Source organism: Plasmodium chabaudi, assembly GCF_900002335.3.
Source record: "Plasmodium chabaudi chabaudi strain AS genome assembly, chromosome: 14".
Taxonomy (NCBI): Eukaryota; Apicomplexa; class Aconoidasida; order Haemosporida; family Plasmodiidae; genus Plasmodium; species Plasmodium chabaudi.
Genome location: NC_030114.2, coordinates 2,129,121 through 2,150,671, shown reverse-complemented (window position 1 = coordinate 2,150,671; position 21,551 = coordinate 2,129,121). Strand labels below are relative to the sequence as shown.

The 21,551-nt window shown below is 24.7% G+C and overlaps 9 protein-coding genes across 9 annotated transcripts; 3 read left to right on the top strand and 6 right to left on the bottom strand.

Moving 5' to 3' along the window:
* Positions 1-94: 94 nt before the first annotated feature.
* PCHAS_1458200 (conserved protein, unknown function) lies at positions 95-1,249 on the bottom strand (the record flags this gene model as incomplete). Its single annotated transcript, XM_016799823.1, has 1 exon — positions 95-1,249. One exon carries the CDS (start codon positions 1,247-1,249, stop codon positions 95-97), a length of 1,155 nt encoding a protein of 384 aa, XP_016655064.1.
* An 835-nt stretch (positions 1,250-2,084) lies between these two features.
* On the bottom strand, positions 2,085-3,769 carry PCHAS_1458100 (GAS8-like protein, putative; the record flags this gene model as incomplete). The annotated part of the gene is made up of 4 exons (XM_016799822.1): positions 2,085-2,571; positions 2,657-3,018; positions 3,167-3,505; positions 3,608-3,769. 4 exons carry the CDS (start codon positions 3,767-3,769, stop codon positions 2,085-2,087), a joined length of 1,350 nt encoding a protein of 449 aa, XP_016655063.1.
* An 879-nt stretch (positions 3,770-4,648) lies between these two features.
* On the top strand, positions 4,649-5,909 carry PCHAS_1458000 (conserved Plasmodium protein, unknown function; the record flags this gene model as incomplete). The annotated part of the gene is made up of 7 exons (XM_016799821.1): positions 4,649-4,803; positions 4,913-4,968; positions 5,092-5,117; positions 5,249-5,310; positions 5,424-5,517; positions 5,627-5,675; positions 5,794-5,909. The coding sequence occupies 7 exons, from the start codon at positions 4,649-4,651 to the stop codon at positions 5,907-5,909; spliced, it is 558 nt and encodes a 185-aa protein (XP_016655062.1).
* Positions 5,910-6,342: 433 nt separating this feature from the next.
* PCHAS_1457900 (queuine tRNA-ribosyltransferase, putative) lies at positions 6,343-8,259 on the bottom strand (the record flags this gene model as incomplete). The annotated part of the gene is made up of 1 exon (XM_740640.2): positions 6,343-8,259. One exon carries the CDS (start codon positions 8,257-8,259, stop codon positions 6,343-6,345), a length of 1,917 nt encoding a protein of 638 aa, XP_745733.2.
* A 245-nt stretch (positions 8,260-8,504) lies between these two features.
* PCHAS_1457800 (conserved Plasmodium protein, unknown function) lies at positions 8,505-8,729 on the bottom strand (the record flags this gene model as incomplete). Its single annotated transcript, XM_727227.1, has 1 exon — positions 8,505-8,729. The coding sequence occupies one exon, from the start codon at positions 8,727-8,729 to the stop codon at positions 8,505-8,507; it is 225 nt and encodes a 74-aa protein (XP_732320.1).
* Positions 8,730-10,283: 1,554 nt separating this feature from the next.
* Positions 10,284-11,834, top strand: PCHAS_1457700 (sulfhydryl oxidase, putative; the record flags this gene model as incomplete). Its single annotated transcript, XM_740641.1, has 1 exon — positions 10,284-11,834. One exon carries the CDS (start codon positions 10,284-10,286, stop codon positions 11,832-11,834), a length of 1,551 nt encoding a protein of 516 aa, XP_745734.1.
* Positions 11,835-12,516: 682 nt separating this feature from the next.
* Positions 12,517-13,668, bottom strand: PCHAS_1457600 (tetratricopeptide repeat protein, putative; the record flags this gene model as incomplete). The annotated part of the gene is made up of 1 exon (XM_740642.1): positions 12,517-13,668. One exon carries the CDS (start codon positions 13,666-13,668, stop codon positions 12,517-12,519), a length of 1,152 nt encoding a protein of 383 aa, XP_745735.1.
* A 1,672-nt stretch (positions 13,669-15,340) lies between these two features.
* On the top strand, positions 15,341-17,908 carry PCHAS_1457500 (ATP-dependent RNA helicase DBP9, putative; the record flags this gene model as incomplete). The annotated part of the gene is made up of 1 exon (XM_016799820.1): positions 15,341-17,908. The coding sequence occupies one exon, from the start codon at positions 15,341-15,343 to the stop codon at positions 17,906-17,908; it is 2,568 nt and encodes an 855-aa protein (XP_016655061.1).
* A 563-nt stretch (positions 17,909-18,471) lies between these two features.
* PCHAS_1457400 (replication factor C subunit 4, putative) lies at positions 18,472-19,688 on the bottom strand (the record flags this gene model as incomplete). Its single annotated transcript, XM_740116.1, has 2 exons — positions 18,472-19,317; positions 19,524-19,688. The coding sequence occupies 2 exons, from the start codon at positions 19,686-19,688 to the stop codon at positions 18,472-18,474; spliced, it is 1,011 nt and encodes a 336-aa protein (XP_745209.1).
* Between the last annotated feature and the right edge of the window lie 1,863 nt (positions 19,689-21,551).

The following is a 21,551-nucleotide window of genomic DNA, read 5'->3' as shown; positions in this document are numbered from 1 at the left end:
AAACAAAAAAAATTTTGATTTTGTTAAATATAACAAAAAAGATAGCATTTGTAGGGCTTATTAAATTCCATATGATTTTTTTGAAAGAAATATTTCAAGAAAATGGATTAGGATAAATTTTGTTTAGTAATCCCTTATTATCTGGCCATATTTTTTTCTCATCAGCATGTTGTATAAAATGCTTTCTATATGTTTTATACTTTTCTTTTTTAATTTTCTTTTTGGTTAATTTATCAATAAATGAATATCTTCTTCTTAAGTATAAAGGATCAATGAATCGATTTCTTATTGAGAAAGTTTTTCTTAAACTTTCATTTTCATTTAATAAATTGTGTAAATGTTTTGTAGATTGTTCTTGTTCTTCTATTTCTTTTTTACTTTTTTCCTTTTTATTTTCTAGACCTATATTAACATCACAATCTAAGTAATATACTTTTTCTTCACATTCATTTTCGTTATCAGTTTTTTTTTTCTCATGTTGATCTCTTAGAATTATTTTTTTAAATTTTAAATTACCCATTGTTTTTGTAAATATTATATTTTTATAAATTCTTTTGTTTACCCACATTTCTTTATTAACATCTATATTTAGTTCATTTTTGTTTTCATGATCTGATAAATCAGTGTTTTTATTGTCCTCGTCTTTGGCTTCATTCGAAATATTTATATCATCAGTGCCGGAAAGGTTAACATTATTATCCAAATTATTAATATTTTCCAATTGTGTTTTTATTGAATCATTATAATAATTTATATTATCAAACCAAGAGAAGTTTTCATTTTCTAGTTTTAAATCATTTATATCCTCACGTGTTAATGTGTGTTTAAATTTATTACTAGGGAAGATTGATGAATATAAGAAATAAAAATCTTTTAAGCTTTGGTTTTCAATAAGCATTTCTTTTGAAATATTTGATAAAAAGTTATCTATTTTGTCTTTATTTTCAATAATTAAATTTATACATTTTTGTAAATTTATTAAACTATCATCAATTTCTTTTTTTTGAAAACGAACTGTTTGCAATCTTAAATATTCTTTCATGTTAAAGTCCATGTGTAAATATTTCGAGGGAAAATAATAGTTCTGCATACTTTTACCAACTAAGGGTTTAACCCAGTTTTTTTCACCTGGTAAACCCTGAACATACCCAAATATTTTTTTTTTACATGATTCAATTCCTTTTAAATTCCATTTTTTAATATCAGTAACATTTTTTATTTGGCTTATTAATATCTTAGGTTTGCTCATTTAAAGGAAAAAACAAACAAAAGAAAAATTAACCAATAAAAAAAAAGGCGATGAAATAATAATACAAAGGAAAACAAGCAACGCCGTTTTGGATAAAATTTAATTATATTTATTTTTTCAAAGAATTAAAATAATAAAAATATATTTTACAAAAATAACCACAAATTTTATTAGTTCCAATATACAAAGAAAGTACATGTAAATTCTTATGCATATTTTACACTTTATAGTTTTATTTTATTTGTTATTCAAATCATTATACCTTTTAATTAAAAAAAAATAGTATGCAATTAATTAATAAAAAATGAAGGTATAAAAATGTATATATGTGTGGAATGGAAGCGGGAAATATAGTAAAACAATAAGCTATTTAAAAATAAAATATTCTTTACATATGAGCCTTATAACTTAAAAAAAAAAATAGCTAATAAATAATTGGATAAATAAAATAACTAAAACAAATGGATACATAAAAAAAATAATATTATTTTATATATTTATTAATTTTATTTTTGCATAATTATTACCGAGGTATAATTTTTCATTGATGCCCAATTTGGTATGTGTAAGTTTATATATCTATCATTTGTGCGGACCTGCATATAAATTGATATGTACGCAAATGTAAGCATATGTAGCATATGCAACTTATTTGTTCATAATTTCATATAATAAGACTAGTGGTATTATGTTTTGTACTAATTAAGAATTAATAATAAGCATAACCTATTTATGCTTGTTGTAAAAGTACACATTTCACCATAATATGCATCTCTCTCTCTCTATATATATATTATGTTGCTTTTTACTGTGAATCTTTGACTTTGCTGTACATTTAATTTTCCTTTTTTATATTAATATCTTTTAGTTTTTTTTCATAAATATTTGTACTGTCTTTCAGTTTCTTTTTAATTTTTCTTTCAGCATATAACAAGTTATTAAACTCTTTATTATATGCGCGTATGCAAAAGTCTATTCCCTTTCTAACTGTTATAACATCTTCCTGTTTTATGCCTTTTTCTTTTATATATAAGTTTAACTCTTTATCTAGAGATTCCAAATCCAAATTAAGACTCTTTACTTTATTTTTCAAATCCGTGTTTTTATTTTTAATATTTTCAAAATAATCATCAAAATTGTCATTTTCATTTGTCGTTAAATCTTTAAAAGCCTCTTCAACTTGCAATATTTTCTCCTTGAAATTTTGAGAAAACCCTTTCAAATTTTTAATGTACACATTGTTCTCATTATAAATCAATTCTAAGTTTTTATACATTACGAAATCTTTTGAATAAAACTTTAAGGCTTTATTTAAAATTTCCCTGAAAAGTGATATTTATTTGGATATATATAGGAAATGCAAGAACATACCCAAATTTGATTGATAAAGTTTACATATTTTAGTACCTGTTTCCTTCCAATGTTTTTATTTTTTCAAGCATAGATAAATTTTCGGTGTTGTGGATATTTATCCCACTTTTAGCTTCCTTATCATTTAGTTCCAACTCGTTTATTTGGTTTTTTAATAGTTTTATTTTGCTTATGTTTTCTCTAATTTTATTAAAATAATATTTTTTATAATCATTAATCATATTCATATATATTTCATTCATATCTTTAATATGGTCATTATATAAATTTTTTAAATATATTATTTCATTTTTTTCCATAATACTATAATTATCTATAATTTCTTCCAGTTCATATTTTTGCTCATTATCATATTCTTCTAAATGCTTTTTAAATATTTCTTCGATTGCCTTTATTTTCTAAAATATTTTTCATTAGTCAGCATGTAGATAGTTGTATAATACATTTAGTAATCTTGCATATGCAGGTGTGTATTCATATATTTATATATTAGTGAGGTATGCATATATATAAACATTTTGGTTGCATATAATATGAGCTAATTACCATGCCAAAGGATGTCTTTAACTCGTTTATTTCATTAAAGTTTTGATTTTTTACATAATCTAGATGAATTCGTTCTTCTTCTATGTAACTTAATAGATTGTCCATTGTCTCTTCATGTTTTTCATTAATTAAGATCATAAGATTTTCGTTTTCATTTTCCAATTTCTTTAGCTGGTCCGCATTTTGAAAATTATAAAAAATTGACTTATTCTTTATCGTTTTTTTTTCCTGATCTACCTTTTCATCATACTCTTCACACCCTTTGCTAATCAGTTCTATTTTATTTTTTAATTCAGTGTACTCTTTACTGAAGGCTTCTAACTCATCTTTTTTTTCCTCCTTTAACAAAAAAAAATTAAAATATTTAAAAAAAATAGTTCTGCTAGTTAATATATTTTTTATTTTTTTCAATTTTTTCTATTGTTTTTTAATATTGCTAACTAGTTTTTTTTCTAATAAATGCTTCTTTTGAATTATTCTATTTAGCTCATCCTTTTTTGTCTTTACTATCTTCCCCAATTCTGTAGCTGATAACTTCCTTAATGCGGTATCATTGTTTTTAGCTTGGGTTTTCTTTTTATTTTTTAGCCTACTTTTAATCATTAAATAATTTTCTTATTGAGTGTAATCTTTGACTATATATCTAGCCAATTTTCTAATATCCTATATATCGTGTTATGTATGTTTATAATAAATACTATGCATATTTCGTTATGCCTATAATTTTGATACACTTAATAGGAACTGATACCTATATATTACATGCTATTTTTTTTGACTACTAAAATTATACAATATATAATATAGTGTATGCCTATGAATTAATATTATAAAAAATATATCTTTTTTAATTTTCCTTTTTTTTCTCTTTTAATATTATTTTAAAGGGGGAATATAGAATATCCTAAATGGGATATACACATAAAAAGGAATACTGTTTTATTTATATTAGGTATTCTAAAACTTGATAAATAAAAGAAATGTAATAAAAATATTTCAATTTTTTTACATATTTTAAATTTATAAATACATTTATGAATCTACAAAACCTTTTTTATAATTTTATGGATATTTATAGACATATGCATAATATATAAATATATGCATATATACTACAGTACTAATCACGTACACGTATATAAATTTTTTTAATACTGGAGCAGTAATATTATTCCTCACATATAACATATTATATATTTTTTTATATATTAATTCTATTTATAGAAAGAAACGAAAATAAATACTAAATGTTATTTTTATTTTTAAAAATTTGTTATATAATATATTTAATTTCATATTATTAATTTTTTTTTGCAATAATATTACTATTCTCCTTTTAAATAATGTATTACCATTTTTATTGTTTTAAAAAGGCACGAAACAATTAGAATTTGGTATTATATAATAATATAACTTTTTAGAAGAACTATACTTTTTTATTGTATAGAAATATATATATAAGTAAAATTCAAAAAAAGGAAAATGGAAACTTTTCTTAATAAGCTTGAACAATATAAACCAGATGACGCTACCAGAGAGTTTTGTAGAAAATATATATACTATTTAATAGTTTACAATATTTTTATTTTAATATTGTTTATATATAGTTTCTATTCATACTCCTTATCTCCATATGGGTATATACATATCCCTTTTATTTAATACAATATTTTACATAGAGATACTTATTCAATGTATGTACCTTTTATATTATATATATTCATTTATAATCTTCTTTATCTTTAGGTGGCTATTATTTACTAATATGTACTCGTGTGTATTCCCGATATGTGCCTTTATACGTAAGTTGAACACCATTCATTGTATACCCAATACACATGCATAAATATCCATAAATAACCGCATCACTTCAAATGACAATACTCATAGAAGCTAATATTTTTATTTTTTTTTTTAAACCTTAGGAAAATCGTATATACCCTCATTGTTGGTAATAATATTATAAAAATATATGTATTTATAATGAAGACATATTTACAACTATACAATATTTCCATCCTATGCTATGTAGCCCATTGTGTATATGTAATACATGTTTATGTACTTTTTTTGAATTTTCAGAGGTTTTATAATTGGATGCTAATTGTAACTAGTATATTCTCCATTTATATCATATTTGAAGGGTAATATATCCACATACTTATACGTGGCTAGCTATAATTTTTATATATTTTCAGGTTTTCCACTATATGTCATTATACATATATCATTCTCTTTCTTTATCATATTTTTTTAGCTTATTTATATATAATTCTAAAGATTTCACTTTCATAATAATATATTCTGTATTAACATGGATTAATATGGGATTATGCTGGAAAGCCACACAAGTAATTTTTAAAAACAATAACATATTTATCAAAAGATATTATATTTTGCAAAATAGATATAGCATGCATTAAAAAATATATATATATTTACCTTTTATTTAATTTACAGAATATATTCGATGGAGAAAAGGAACAAGACACACTTTTAGATAAATTAAGTAATGCCACACCTTGAGTTTATCAGCATATCTATATATGTGCTCATATATATTTGTGTACTTTTTATGCATATTTTATTATATTTATTTTCTATACCATTTTTCTATTAATTTTTAGACCCCGGTTTCAGTGATTCCAAAAAAAATAATAATAAAAAATGGAAAATTAAAAAAAAATTCTTTGGAAAGGGTAAAACAACAAAAGGCAATGAAGAAAGTGATGAAGAGGTATAAGAGAAGATTAGATTGCTTTAATTTTTTTTTAATTGTTTTTTTTCTTTTATTATATGTATAATATATGTTTTTTAATTTATTAACTAAATTTTAGTTATTTGTAACTTGTTATACTGTTTGCATAGTCATATATATATGTTGAATAATATGTTGCTTTCATTTTTATATGTTTATATATTTTTTGAATTAAGTATATTGTTCGTATATTAACTATAAACAAATAATGATATGTTTAAAATGTTAATTAAAAAGTGCCACACAATGGCATAAAACATATAAAGTCCTCACATGGGACCATAATACAACATTATAATGCACACATGAACATGAAGAAAATAAGAAAATAAGAAAATAATGAAAGTTGAGGGGAATGTCGCAAATGCCCCTTGTTTCGGGAACACTTGCATTATTTGAATTTTTGTGGGGACGTGAATTATAGCTGTATCCATTTCTCCTGTACTTTATTCAAATTATTTTGAGCAATACCTTGTCGAATATCTTGCATTAAATGATTCATATAATAAACATTATGTATAGTTAATAATGTCCCTAATAAATTATCATCAATTTTAAAAAGATGATGTAAATATGCTCTTGTATAATTTGTACAAGTATAGCAGTTACAATCTTTCTCCAAAGGATTATTATCAAGTTTGAATATATTTAGTTTTATTTTGAGATATTCCTTTTTAATTTTTCTATCAAGTTTTTTTTCAACTTCATTAATAGTTTTTACTTTACATAAAAAATACCCATGTCTTGCTAACCTGGTTGGTATCACACAATCGAATGTATCAATTCCCTGTTTTACTCCGTAGAAAATATCTTTAATTTGCCCAATTCCTAATAAATGTATAGGTTTGTTTTTACTCTTTCTTTTGCTATTATTATTTCTGCAATTTTCTCTTATAAAATCCATTGTTTGTTTAATCACACCATACATCATTTCTTTGTTATTACCTAAGCATCCTCCTATACACAATCCAAAAAAGGGTAAATTACAAACTACCTCACAACTTTTTTTTCGTAAATCTGTATATATCCCTCCTTGTATTATTCCATATAATGCTTGTTTTTTTTTTTCTTGTTTTTCCCAAACGTTATTGGTTTTATATTTTTTATTATATATAATGTTTAAATAATCATGATAATTTTCCATATTATTAGCTCTATAAAACTCTAATAAGCATCTAATATACCATCTATGGGATCTATGCATCGATTTTTCTGTGTATTCTTTATCAACATTATAAGGAGTACACTCATCTAGAACGACGGAAAAATCTGTGCCTAATAAATATTGAGCTTGGATAGAACTTTCTGGGGATAATATATCAGGCAAGCCATCAAAATAAGACTTATATAATGCACCATTTTCATTAATTTTTATAATTACATTACTATTTCCATTGTTTGAAATAGTAGATATCCCATTTTTTATTTTTCCTGTACTGGATATATTATCTAAATGAGTATATTTATTTGCCCCATTATCCTTCATATTATTCATATTATTATTTACCCTATCAACAGTTCTTATTTTAGATTTTCTTTTTATTTCATCTGAAACAGATCCATATGTCATACTAAAAAGTTGATATCCTCCTGAGTCGGTCAAAATTGGACCATCCCAATTCATAAACTTATGCAAACCGCCAAGTTGAAAGATTATATGCGGTTTGGGCTGAATTAGCAAATGAAATGTGTTTGACAAAATTATTTGTGTTTTTGAATCTTTTATAAAATTTATTGGAGTTGATTTCATACATGCTTTAGTAGCACAAAATAAAAAGTTTGGGGTTTCTATTTCTCCATGCGGAGTTTTTATTATTCCTAACCTACTTTTGTTTTCATCGCCATTATTACTATCTTGGTCATTTTCCTTCAAAATTGTAAAATCAAAACCTGGGTAATCAAAACAATTGGTCATACTACTATTATTGACATCGTCATAGTAGCTCGTTTTTATTCTAAATAGCGTGTACTTTTTTTTCCGATATTTCCAAGCATAATTGTCATTACTGCTACTGTACTTATTTTTCTGCGTTTTTATTATCTTATGATCACATTTTGATAAAAATTTTCCATGTTTTACATCAATTAAACTATTTATGAATGCATTGATATTGCATTTATTATCTTTGTTATTTTTGTTTATTTCTAATGTGTCCCTTATTTTACACAGATTTAATGATTCCTCTCTGTTGTATTTTTTTGTACATATAGGCAAATTTCGTATTTTCTTTGGTATGCTTTCATTGCTTACAATTTTAGTCTCATTTTTTATAACAAAGAACAAAAGGTTAAGGAGTTTGCACAACAACAAAAAATGACATTTTATTTTTTTCATATACAAAACACAAGGATGTTTTTACTTATATCATTGATTACCCTTTAAACTTAAGCATACGCCTATCCCCTTGTGTGCATACTATTTAATAATTACATACATACACCAAAGGATAGAAAACTAATTTCGTTATTCATTTATCTCCTTTTTTATATGGAATAAAGCAAACAGATAACGAACAAAGATAAAAAATAATAGAAACTGAAATAATGGGAAAAATGTCTTTCTACGTACCTTTTGCGTTTTCACATGTTATTACTACAATTGTTACCGCTATTAGCGTCATTTAAACTTTTTAATGCTTCTTCTTTTGAGCTTAAAAAAAACATACTTCCCTTTTTGAGGTAAATTCGTCTATTGCTCTTAACGCTATTTAATTCATGTATTCTTACATCATTGATATTTTTGTAATTTAGTTTTTTTATTATGTCTTCTTCTTTTCTATTTAACGTATCGAATTTATTTATCATTATTTTAACAAAATAAGGGTAATGAATATATGCACAATGTATAGTATTTTTTAATCAATCGTACTTAAACTTAATTGTGCTCAGGGGAAATGCGAGGCACAAAAAAAACAAGAAAAAAAAAAAAATATTAGTTAAACTAATTAAATATAAAAATATAGTTATTAATTTTATTCCTCTATTAAATTTTCTACTTCACAAAATATGTGATAAATTTTTTAATTTTATTAGGAGGAAGGAATGCATATTCCGTACAGCTATTATTGAAAATTTGAAAACGCTAAATATCCATATGCATATGGATGTTAATATGCATTTTTTTATATTGACACTTTTTTTTTACATTATTTTTAATTCATATAATATTATAAATTTTGTTAATTCGATAATTCGTTGATTAGTATTTTATTTTTATTTATTTTATCTTTATTTATATTTTTATCTTTATATTTTTTTATATATTATATTTATATTTTTTTCCTTTTTTTATTACTTTTTTAATTTTTTACGATTTGTTTACGTTGCATACTTTTATGATTTGTGAGAAAATGATTGGTTGTATATATGGCATTTTCGAACTTATATTTTAAATTATGCATATATACAAGCTTATATTAAATGATTTACGTGATTTTTTTTTCAAGAACAAAACTATGCTTATGAAATTCTTTAAATATCATTGTATATAGATATGCGTGAGCATTTATTTTGTTTGTTTTCGCTTGTATATTAATCAAAATTTTGACTACTACTTATATATATATATAACATGTGCATGATGTCAGATTGATATATTCCATTCAAATAAAATTATCAACATTTGACATATATAAATTTATTTATGTCCCCCTTTTTGTAAATGGAGCAATATTGATTATGCTATTGTATATATAAGTACGTGTAGGCTTCCGCTTTTTGGTGTTTGATTGCGCTACATATACATTTGACTATGCATACACAATTACTTTAAATTTATATATTAATTTTAAAAGTCTTTTAATTGAGACAATTTCTATTATTTTATTTTATGATTATCGATATAGCGAATTAATGGTTTTATCATTTTGTAACTTTTAATATTTTTTTGTTGTGCATGCATTATTTAAATGGCTTTAACCACTCACATAATATGTAGAAAAAAAAATAAAAAAAGCGGAAGAGAAAAAGCAATGACCATAAATCGTCATAAAAACAAAAGAAAATAAACAGAATAAATACAATTTACAACACCAATATATAAAAATATCAAAAATTATAAATATTTTTTCCCTGTATATACCCAAATAGTGGTAATCTGTTTTACGTAAGTATAATTGGACAGATATAAAAAAAAAACAATTATTTTAATGTGCCAATTCGTCAATTAAATGAATAATAATAAAGTGAGCAAATTAAATACGAAGTCAAGGGAATGAGCATATAAGCAAATGTGATATGTGCTATTAATGCAAAAAATAGCAATTGGGTATTAAAATTCATAATAACACATAGGAGACCCAAATAAAGAAAAAGTAAAATCAATTGCTCAGCTGTTTAATAAAATATTAAAGAAAAATAATGAAGATATATGGATATATTTTTAGCATCCTATTCATAGTGCCAAGTTTGGTGCTAAAGACATGGGCCAGTGATCATTTAGATATTTGCAAAAAGGGTGAAGTAGTGTTAAAAGATTTTTGGGATAAACTAAATAATATTAAACATGGGGAGATATTATTTATAAATATAAAAAATTATTATTGTCCAGCATGCAATAAATATATGGATACATGGAATAGACTTGAAAGAGATGTTTTAAATTTCGAAAAAAATGTATCTATGTTTGTATTTGATTGCTCATGTACTATATTTCATCCATATTGCCGATTATTTCAAATAAAATATTTTCCTACATTTCGATTATTATACCCAATATATGATAAAATAAATGATTCCCCTGAATACAAATATTTATCACCTAATACAAAAATTGGAAATGAAATATATACAGGAAATTTGCTACTTGCTTATAATGAAGTTGAAAGAGTAAATAAATTAGAAGAATTCCAAATTTTATTACAAACATATTTATGTAATAATGTTAATTTTAATAACATAGACATAAAATCATGTTACTATGATATATTGCCCCCTGTAATTGATGACAATGCACCTAATAATTTCCCATTCAGCGAAATTTATAATAATAGTATTGGAAATAATCGTGATGAAACTGAAGAAGAAAAAGAAAAAATACGGTTACTAGAAAAATGGAATAGTAATGTTAATAATAAAGAATATATGAAGCATGATATAATAAAAGGATTACTATTTACATTAAAAAAATATATTTCACTAAGTGTTGATATTAGTAAAGAAACTATAGAACCATATATTAATATGCTCCAAATTGTAGAGCATATATACCCAGATTTGGCCCCCGCATTAACAGCCATTGCAGAAAAATTAGAATCTTTTAATTACCCTATACCCCATGCAGAATGGGTTAAGCTAGTAAACAAAGAAAGTGATGATGAGGAAGCATCTGTCTTCTTTATTGATGGATATGATATTGATGTAGATAATGTACAAAAATTCAAAGTATGTGATAATAACTCAGTTTTATGCACATATTGGTTATTGTATCATAAAATATCTGTATACTGCTTATTACATGACAAAAAAGAATATAGTTATTATCTTGAATCTATTACTAATTATACAAAAAATTATTTAAATTGTAGAAATTGTATTAGTCATTTTCTTAAAGCTCAGAAATTTTGTCATTATGGTTTTTGCAATATTCACTCAGCAGAATCCTTTGTTATATTTTTATGGAGAATTCATAATTCCGTTACATTAAGGACTACATATGATCATATTATTTCCGATATACGTTTAGACCTTTTAAGCAAATCAAAACAAATTAAATTTTTGCATAAAGATATTGTTTTCCCCTCAGAAAAGCAATGCAATTATTGTAGAAATAATATCGGATTTACAAAAGTCACACCAAATAGAATAAATGAAATGCTAAATGATGTTCCATATTCTAGTAAAGATTTCGATGCAGTTGATGCTTTTAATATTATGTATATACTACAATATTTGGTTGAGATATATTCATAGAGCTTTTTCCTAATTTCGATGATACAAATTGGGAGCTTTCTTATATATAATATGTAATATTGATTATTGTAAATTTAAAAAATTCTGAATAGGAGGAGCATGATTGCCTTAAATGTGTAGATACTGCACAGGCTTTCTTTTTATCCTTTGCTCGTTATATTATAATTTTTCAAGGCATGTCATATTTTTTCCACCTATGATTTCACTTTTTTTAAAACACATCTTTAATTATCATATAGTTTTGGTTAAATGATTTATGAAATTAAAGATGATTACGTTGTTTTTTATTATCCATTTTTAATTTTTATCTAATGGGCATTCCCATTAATGTTTATATATGTATTCATATAAGCTTGCACGTTTGGTGCTTTTTGTTTCCCTTACAAAATAGGATATTTGTTTTATATTTAATAATTTTAATTAACTTTTTTATCACATATTATTTAAATTGTATATGTATAATATAAACTTTTTACATTTTGTTTTAAGTCATAGTTAAATGCAAGCATATGTGCGCAACGAAAAAACCCACATGCTTATAGAATGTTATATAATTAAAAAAAATAATAACAAAAGTAACATTAAAAAAAGAAAAACAAAATCAAAAAAGGGCTCGAAAAAAAAGAGTAAGGTGATAAGATCCAAAAAGGAAACCGGCGTATCATCGCCCACCTTGCGCCTTTCACTTGTTTTGTTTAAACTGTATGTTGAAAGACCCATCATTGTTTGGATTTTTTTGTACTTCAAAATTGTCTAAAGACAATCCTACTTTTCCTAATAGCATATTTCCAAAATCTTTTAGTTTTCCAACCATTTCTTCTTTCTCTTTATTCAATTGTTGTTCTGCTAAAATTTTTAATCTTTTTTGTTTAGCTTCATAGGTATTTAATAATGACGAATCAATAGATATAGCTTTATTTAAATCGTTAGAAGCATCATTATATTTTTCTAAATGTTCATACGCGTTGCTTCGTCGTATATATGATTTGACATAATTTTCATCACAATTTATAGATTTAGTACAATCATCTATAACCAAGTTCCAATTTTGTAATAAAACATTACATGCTGCTCTATTTGAGTATAATATACTTTTAATATTTTTATCTTTACATCGTTTTAAAGCTTTACTGTAATAATATATTGCATTTTTATAATCACATTTTTTAAAATATTCATTTCCTATTTCTTTTATTTCTTCTACATTTTTGTTACTCAATTCATTGTCTGTTGTTTTACCATCTTCTTCGTCATCCTCTTCAAATTCCTCTTCATCACTTGGAATATATGAGCTTTTTTCATTATCTGAATCAGAATATTCTTCTGATGAATCTTCATTAAGACTTTCTTCTCCTGAATAATATTCATCTTCAGAAGTTTCGTCAGATTCACTCGAATTTTTTTCATCATCATTTATGTAGTTGTCACTATAATAGTTTCTTGTATTATTGGGAGCATCATTTGAATCATCATCTTTATCATTCACAATTTCATTATCCTTTTTTGTTGTATTATTTTCGTGTACCTCTCCTATGACGGTATCCTTTTTTTCCTCAACTACATTAGTATTTTCATAAAAATCATTTTTTTTATTTTTATCATCTTTCGAATTTATATTGTCTAAATTAGAAATAGTTTCAATGGTATTTCCGTTAACTTTTTCATTCATTTTAATATCATCATTATAATTTTCATTTTTAAAATTTATTTTTTCATGGGCATTAATTGTACTTTCGTCATCGAACTCTCGTTTTTCAATTCGCTCGCTGTTTAGTTTGTCAGCGTCATCATTTTCTTTTTCCTGTGCATTGTAGGAATTTTCATCGACATCCATATTGCATATAATTATCCGTTATTCTATTTATTATATGTTTCACAATTTTTTTCAAATACTACTTTATCATTACTTTTAGTTTTTCCTTTTGTAATGTATTAAATTAGAATGACTAACTTTATTTTTTCGTTGTAGTCCTTATAGTTAATGTACCTTTTTTTTTGCTACACCTTTAGTTCCAGTTTTAACAAAATAACATTTTTCGTTGTCACAATAAATTTTTTCTTCGTTTTCGTCGTTTTTTTTTGCTTCTTTATTTCGGTATTTATTTTTCTCGAATGCTAAGTATATTAATAGTTTTGCTATTATCAAAAATAGTGATAAAGCATAACACAGTACTTTTATATTCTCCATCAATATACTTGTCAATACATATATGTGCATATATGTACATATATATATGATGAAAAAGAAAAATATAATATATGACTATATAATAAAATGATATAGCTCTCCATTCAATTGTCTTAAACCGTTTTTTATGCCATTAGGCAAATTTATGTATATAAATAATTAGAATATTTTATATAAGAAAAAAAAATTAGTAAATAGTCAAATATAGTGATGTTCTAAAAATGGAGAAACAAGCGAAGCCTACAAATAAATGAACAACATATTTTCAAAAATGTAAAAAAAAAAATCCTGCAAAAAAAAATATATATCAAATTAACCCACAAAATTAAAGACTAAAAGGTATTGTAAAATATAATATTTATATTTTTTGATGAGGAAAATAATATATATTTTTTTTCAATTTAATTAGTCATGAATACATAAACATATACATTCATTTATATAATTATACATATGATAGTATGAATAAGGTAAATTAAATGCAACACAATTTTTTACATACATTTTTTTAATTTATTATTCGTGGAATATTGTATTAATAAAAATGGGAATATACTTTAAATCGTTCCCATATAATATTGGGATTTTACCTATATGCATATTCTGAAATATATATATAAAATATTACTATATATTTTTCGAGCATTACGTTACCCTATCACCACTTCATTGTTTTTTAATTTATTTTATTATTTATATTTTTTTCTGATTAATATCTTCTATATATTATTTTATTCATGTATTTATTCATATTTTTATTTATTAGTTCTCCAATTAGCAATTTTTATATTATTGGTTCACCTTTCTATATGCTTCGTCGTAAATTCGTTTATTTTAATAATCATCTCTTTGATTAATTTTTTTTAATAATTTTTCATTTTTTTTTAATTCATTGTTTTCATTATGTTGCTTTTCCTTTTATGCAATTGAGACAAAAAAAATATTTGCTATAAAAAAACAAAAACAAGAAAAAAGGAATAACAACAAATAATTCGGTTGCCAAAAATAATGAAGAAATCAGATTTGTAAAAATATCAAGCAAACCCACACATAAACTTAAAAAAATCATATATAAAGTAAATTAAAACAGAATATGCGTATATCCTATGTTGAATGAATATAGTCCATTAAAAATATAAGATTGTCTCATCAAACTAATTTGCGAGAAAATAAAAAAATCGACAAAACAAAAAAGAAAAATAATAAAAAATATATAAATATAAAATCATCATATATATATGCATATATATTAAAAAGGGCGAATAGATCAAGGAAAGCAAGGCTTCTAAACGTTCGTACTGTGATAGTGGTAAATCAAATGGATCAAGAGGATGCGCCCCACAGTGAAGTCGAAGGAGGAGTAGCGGAGGAAATAAAAGAAGAGGCGTATGCTGAAGAAGTAGAGGAAGCAGTAGAAGAAGGAGAAGAAGAAGGAGAAGAGGAAGGAGAAGAGGAAGAAGATGACGATGACGATGAGGATGAAGATGACGGTGAAGATGAAGGAGAAGAAGATGACGGTGAAGATGAAGGAGAAGAAGATGACGATGAGGATGAAACAGATGAAGACGATGACAATGCCCCAAATAAGATGAAAGTCAAAAATAATACGAATGAAATGTTCTTTGACGTAAGCAACAATTTTGAGGAGTTCGACAATATTCTGTTAGATGTGAGACTAAGAAAAGCATTACTTTATTTATTTAGATTCAAGCATCCGACAAAAATTCAAAAAATTTCAATTCCAAGTATATTAAAAGGGAATGATACAATTTTAAATGCAAAAACAGGGTCTGGGAAAACAATGGCCTATTTGATTCCAGCAATCCAACGATTGATAAAATTCAACATCGATGAAAAAGAACACTTAAAATTTTTTTATAAATGTATAATTATAGCCCCAACAGATGAATTATGCTTACAAATATATAATGTAGGGAATAAGCTATGCTCATATTTAAAGGGAATGGTAACAATTAACCATAATGTAAATAATAATTTTTATGAGCATCCTACTATACTTGTAAGTACTCCCAAAAATTTATGTAAATATATATTAGAACACAAAAATAAAAATAACCAAAATATTTTATCAAATTTAAAAATATTAATTATTGATGAAGCAGATGTAATTCATACAAAAGAATTTCAAAAGCCAATGAATATACTAACACGTAATTATTTACCAAAAAATTTTTCAAAAAAATATCAAATTGTTATGGCTTCAGCTACTTTAAAAAAAAATATTATAGAAAAAAGTAAACTCTTTTTACATAATCCAATTTATTTAACTACTGAAGAGGATACAAAAAAAAGTAAGAAACATTCTATTGATAACCAAATTGTAGAAAGTTCTAAAAAAAGTCGAAATAATAATACTTTAAATGATGAGGGTGTAAGGCCTCAGGAAAATGGTGATGGAATAAATTTTAGATTTGTTGGAAAATCCTTTTATTATTTATATGACGAGCAATTAACAAAGTACATTTATCTATATTTATTGATAAAAAATAAAACAGTAAAATTTAAATCGATAATATTTACGGCATCTATAACTGAAGCGTATAAAATAAAAATATTTTTAACATACCTAAACATTACATCTTCTATACTTAATCCAAGCCATCCTATTTTGATTAAGCAGAATGTTATTTTGTCCTTCAACAGTTCAAAATTTTATTTCTTAATATGCCCACAGTTTGAAAGAAACACGGTTCGCGCTCCCCCTAAGGAATCAATAAGTGAAGATTTATCTGAGGATGACTCAGCCGGGGAAGAGCTGCCTGATGAGGAACTTGAGGGCGAATTATCGGAGGATGACTCAGCCGGGGAAGAGCTGCCTGATGAGGAACTTGAGGACGAAGTATCTGAAAATGAACCAGATAGGGAAGAGGTCAACGATGAGGAACTTGAGGACGAATTATCTGAAAATGAGCCAGACCGAGAGGAGATCACTGATGAGAAACTCAAGGGTGAGATGTCTGATGAAGAATCCGCCAAAGAGGAAAGGGAGTGGGACCAAATTAGTGACGAAAATGAAAAAGAGAAAGATTTTTTATACAATAGAGGCTTAGATTTTCGCAATGTAAGTTGTGTTATTAACTTTAGTATGCCATTAGATAAAGAAACATTTTTACATAGAATAGGAAGAACTTGCAGATTAAATACAAAAGGTATAAGTATATCATTTGTAGATGAAAACAAAGAAATTGAAAAAAATATTGTTAAAGAAATTGAGGATGAAAATATATGCCATATGAAAAAAAAATATATGAAATTTAATAATGTTGAAGCTTGTAGATATAGAGTTGAATCAACATTGGCTAAATGCACATCCAAAAAAATAAAATTATTTATTCAAAAAGAAATACTATATCATTCATTAAAGTCCAATGAATTAAAGGAATTTTTTAATTCACATACAAATGAAAAAAAACAAATTAATAAAATTATAAAACGTTTTAATAGGCAAATTGTTTCACAAAAGTTTATCAAAGATAGGAATGAAAGTATATTCTTACAAAAAATGCCCTCTAGCAATATGACCAAAAAAAATGGAAGTTTTGGCAAAAGAAACAAAAATAATAACCGAAATATGCCACTTATTGAAAAGAAAAAAAGGGGTTTTGCCATAACTCAAAAAGGTTATGAAGACCAGTTAAAGAAAGAACCCAATGAAGATGTTACAGACCCTACTAAGTTGCCTGCTTTGTTTGGTAAACGACTAAGAAATTATATGTACATGAAATATATAAATAACAGAAAAAAAAATACAGTTAACGACGATACGAAACAAAATCGTTTTAACGGTAAATATACGAATCGTCATAAAAAAGGTTTTAAAAATAAGAAATTTTCCAAAAAAAGGAAATTCACAAAAACAAAATAATGATGTCCACAAATGAAAGCACATATTTTGTTTTGTATAAATCATATTCGCATATATTTTGAAAAATTTAATATATTTATTATTTGCACGCGAATTTTTCCGCGAATTTTTGGTTATATATATTCATTTTTTTTGGGGGGGTATCTCCCGGATTTTTCATTAACTTTTTTTTCGAACTAAAATAATACGAATGATATCTATTTTGTTAATAATATTTGTGCATATTTTTATAGCATGCATAAAGAAATTATCGATGAGCATTTAAACATGTTCAACGTAAGAATAAAAAATGAGGGGGAAAAGTGAAAGGAACAAAGTATGTTAAGGTAAGGATAATTTATGTTAAGCCAGTTAGAACGGCATAGTTGCTCTAGTTATTCCATAAAATTATGGGTGAAAAAAATATATAAGCATAGTTAAGTTTATATGAATTAAAGCAAAAAAAAGTTTATTACACACAAATTTGTATGTAAACATCACATTTATAAGTCCTGGCATATGCAATTATTTCAAATGGTTTTAGAAAATTGAAATGCCTTTTGGTTCGTTCTTCATATTATTTATCAGCATTTTCCCCTAAGCGTTTTTGCAGCTATACACCAATCAGCTATCAGCTTATCCAGCTGTATTACACTTGATAAGCCACTTGCCATCGTGTTGCATGCCATTGCTCCGATTTTTAAAAACTCAATCTGAATAGCTTCAGATCCGAGGTCATATCTCCTTAAAACATTTGATGATGTTAACGCAACATCAAATGGTGTATGTCCTTCTTTTATCATGTCATAAGCAATATCATGAGCTTTTCTCCATTCACTACTAATACAGTGCTTTAATAAATTTTCAATTCTTTCTGGTGAGGGAATATCACAAATATTTAGAACATTTTCTTTATTTATGACTTCTAAACCAGCATAAGTTGATTGCAAACAATTAACTGCTTTTCTTAAATCTCCATCAGCTATGAATGTTATCGTTTCTAAGCCATCATCTGTATATTTAATGTTTTCGTATTCACATATTTTTAAAATTCTTTTTAAAACTTGATCATCTGTTAATTTAAAATATCTAATAATAGCACATCGACTTTGAAGTGCATCTATTATTTTTTCTGATTGATTGCATGCTAGCGCAAATCTTGTTGTATCTGAATACAATTCCATTATTCTTCTTAAAGATTGTTGAGCTGCTGTTGTCATGGAATCTACTTCATCTAATATTATTATTTTATGTCTTCCAGGTGGTAAACTTATTACCTCTTTAGCAAAACTTTTTATTCTATCACGTATTACATTGATTCCTCTATCATCTGATGCATTTAATTCAAGAACCGCTTTCTTTGCTTGGCTCCCTAACATTTCGCTAGCTAGACACAAAATGCTAGTGGTTTTTCCTGTACCAGGGGCCCCCTAACAAAATATCAGAAAAAGAAGTGCATATGTATAAATCATTTTTTTTAAATGTTCGTTCGATGTACGCAAAAATATATTAATAAATGCTTATAAAAAATTTAAGCAAATTTTATAGTCGCTTTTTCAGGAGAAAAAAAACACATTTGTTATTAAATCCAACACAACAAAATAGATTCATTAACAATGAAAAATATAATTTTTACAGCTAAAAGCAAATTAGGCATATTCCCCGATACTATAATACTCTTTAATGTATTTATGACAAAAGGGTTTCCTACTACATCCTCTAAATACTCAGGGCGATATTTTTCTATCCATATGTCAATGTTTCTTTTTAATAATCTATTTTTAAATGAGTCTTCTTCCATTATGCTATAAATTTATATGTGTGTGTGCAAGCATATATACATGTAATAATCTATTGTCATATATATTTTTTGTTTGGGAAAAAATATGCTACTTTCACACAATATGCATAAATATTTGTGTATTTTTTTTAATTTCTAAAAATTAAAACACGAAAAAACAAAATATGAAATTAATAGCTCTAGCTTCCTCACATATTGTATTTATTTTTTCCTATCAAGTGAAAAAAAGCATTCTTAAATTTTTTTTAAAAAAAGAGAGAAACGAAAAAAATAAGAATATCAAATAATTTTATTTTTTCATTAAGTTCGCAAATTAAAGCTTAACTTTGCTCTTATACAATGGAAACACATCATTCTTTACGATGGGCTTAAACAAAATAAAAGTGTATCTCCTATTATTTTTTAGTCAAATAAAAAAAATTAAAAAAATAAAACAATATACATATATTTGATTCCATTAGGTGCATTTTTTTTATACAGTATGTTATTAAATTTATTCTCATTTTATTATCATTGTTATTTATTTTTTTATTTTATTTATATTTTTTTTATTTTGTATATTTGAATGTCTACTATATAATTTACTCTATAAGAATATCATTGGTGTGTTTATGTAATTTACGTTTCTTATACAATTGTAAATCAGTTAATCTTACATTATGGAGAATATATTATAATATACACATTTCCAAATTGTTTAACTATCTTGTCATTGAACTATTTAAAAAAATTAAAGTATAAATTTTGACTAAAATGACAGGAAAACCCTAATATATATTCCACCCAAAGCGAAAAAAATAAAAGGATTAATTTAATACTATAAAATTATAGCCATTTTTCTGATTTTATTTTACACCCCCATCCATTTTAGTATTGAAACTTATTAAACAGTGTTACCGCTTTTATTTATAAAGTTGTATATAAATTAAAACGAAAGTGTGTATATATATATAATATTATTGTAGAATTATATTCGCATTTAGGTATTTGGTCTTTGTATTTATTTGAACTATAAATATGTCTCCATCATCTGTGTTCATGTTTTTTTATACATAACACGAAATGTTAAATAATGCATTTAACTAAATTCTATCCTCAATATATATGCTCAACCTTAAATAGATACATCGAACAAAAATAGTAATATGATGGGATTTTCTGCGTTTTTTATTCCTTATGTTGAACCATTTTTTAATTTTACATATTACACGCGTATACACACAGAGGTAAATTTGGAAAGTCACATATATGCTCGCTAATAATAAGAATAAAATATTTATGAATGAGCAAAGCTTACTGTATAATTTTTAAATATGCTCTTATATGGTGTAATACATTTTAAGGGTGATTATATGTAAGAATTATTCTATTTGCTTTAAAGAATAGCAACACTATTTCCATGATATATAGATACCCAACACCCCACATTCTCTATAAATATATACATTTTTTTAATTTAAATATATTGAATTAAGACATTATTATATTTTATATAAAACTTAAAATTATATTTCATTAATAAAAAGTTTAATAATTAAAAAATAGCCATAATATGGGCATTCAAACAAAACACTTTAAAAATAAAAAACTATAAAAAATTGGTTTAATAAAGCATGAAAGCCCAATAGCAATTTAAATAAAACAATGTATAAGCATATTGGAGCGTGATCACAAAATCATCAGTTTTATAATATACAAATGTATGGGATATATTAAATATATTTTTATAAAAATTTAAAAGCTTTTCAAATCGTAACATATGTATATTAATTATAGAACAAAACATAACCTTTATAATACAAGCACATATACATGCATCCATTTTACATATGTATGTGTGCATATATTATTTTTCAAATATTT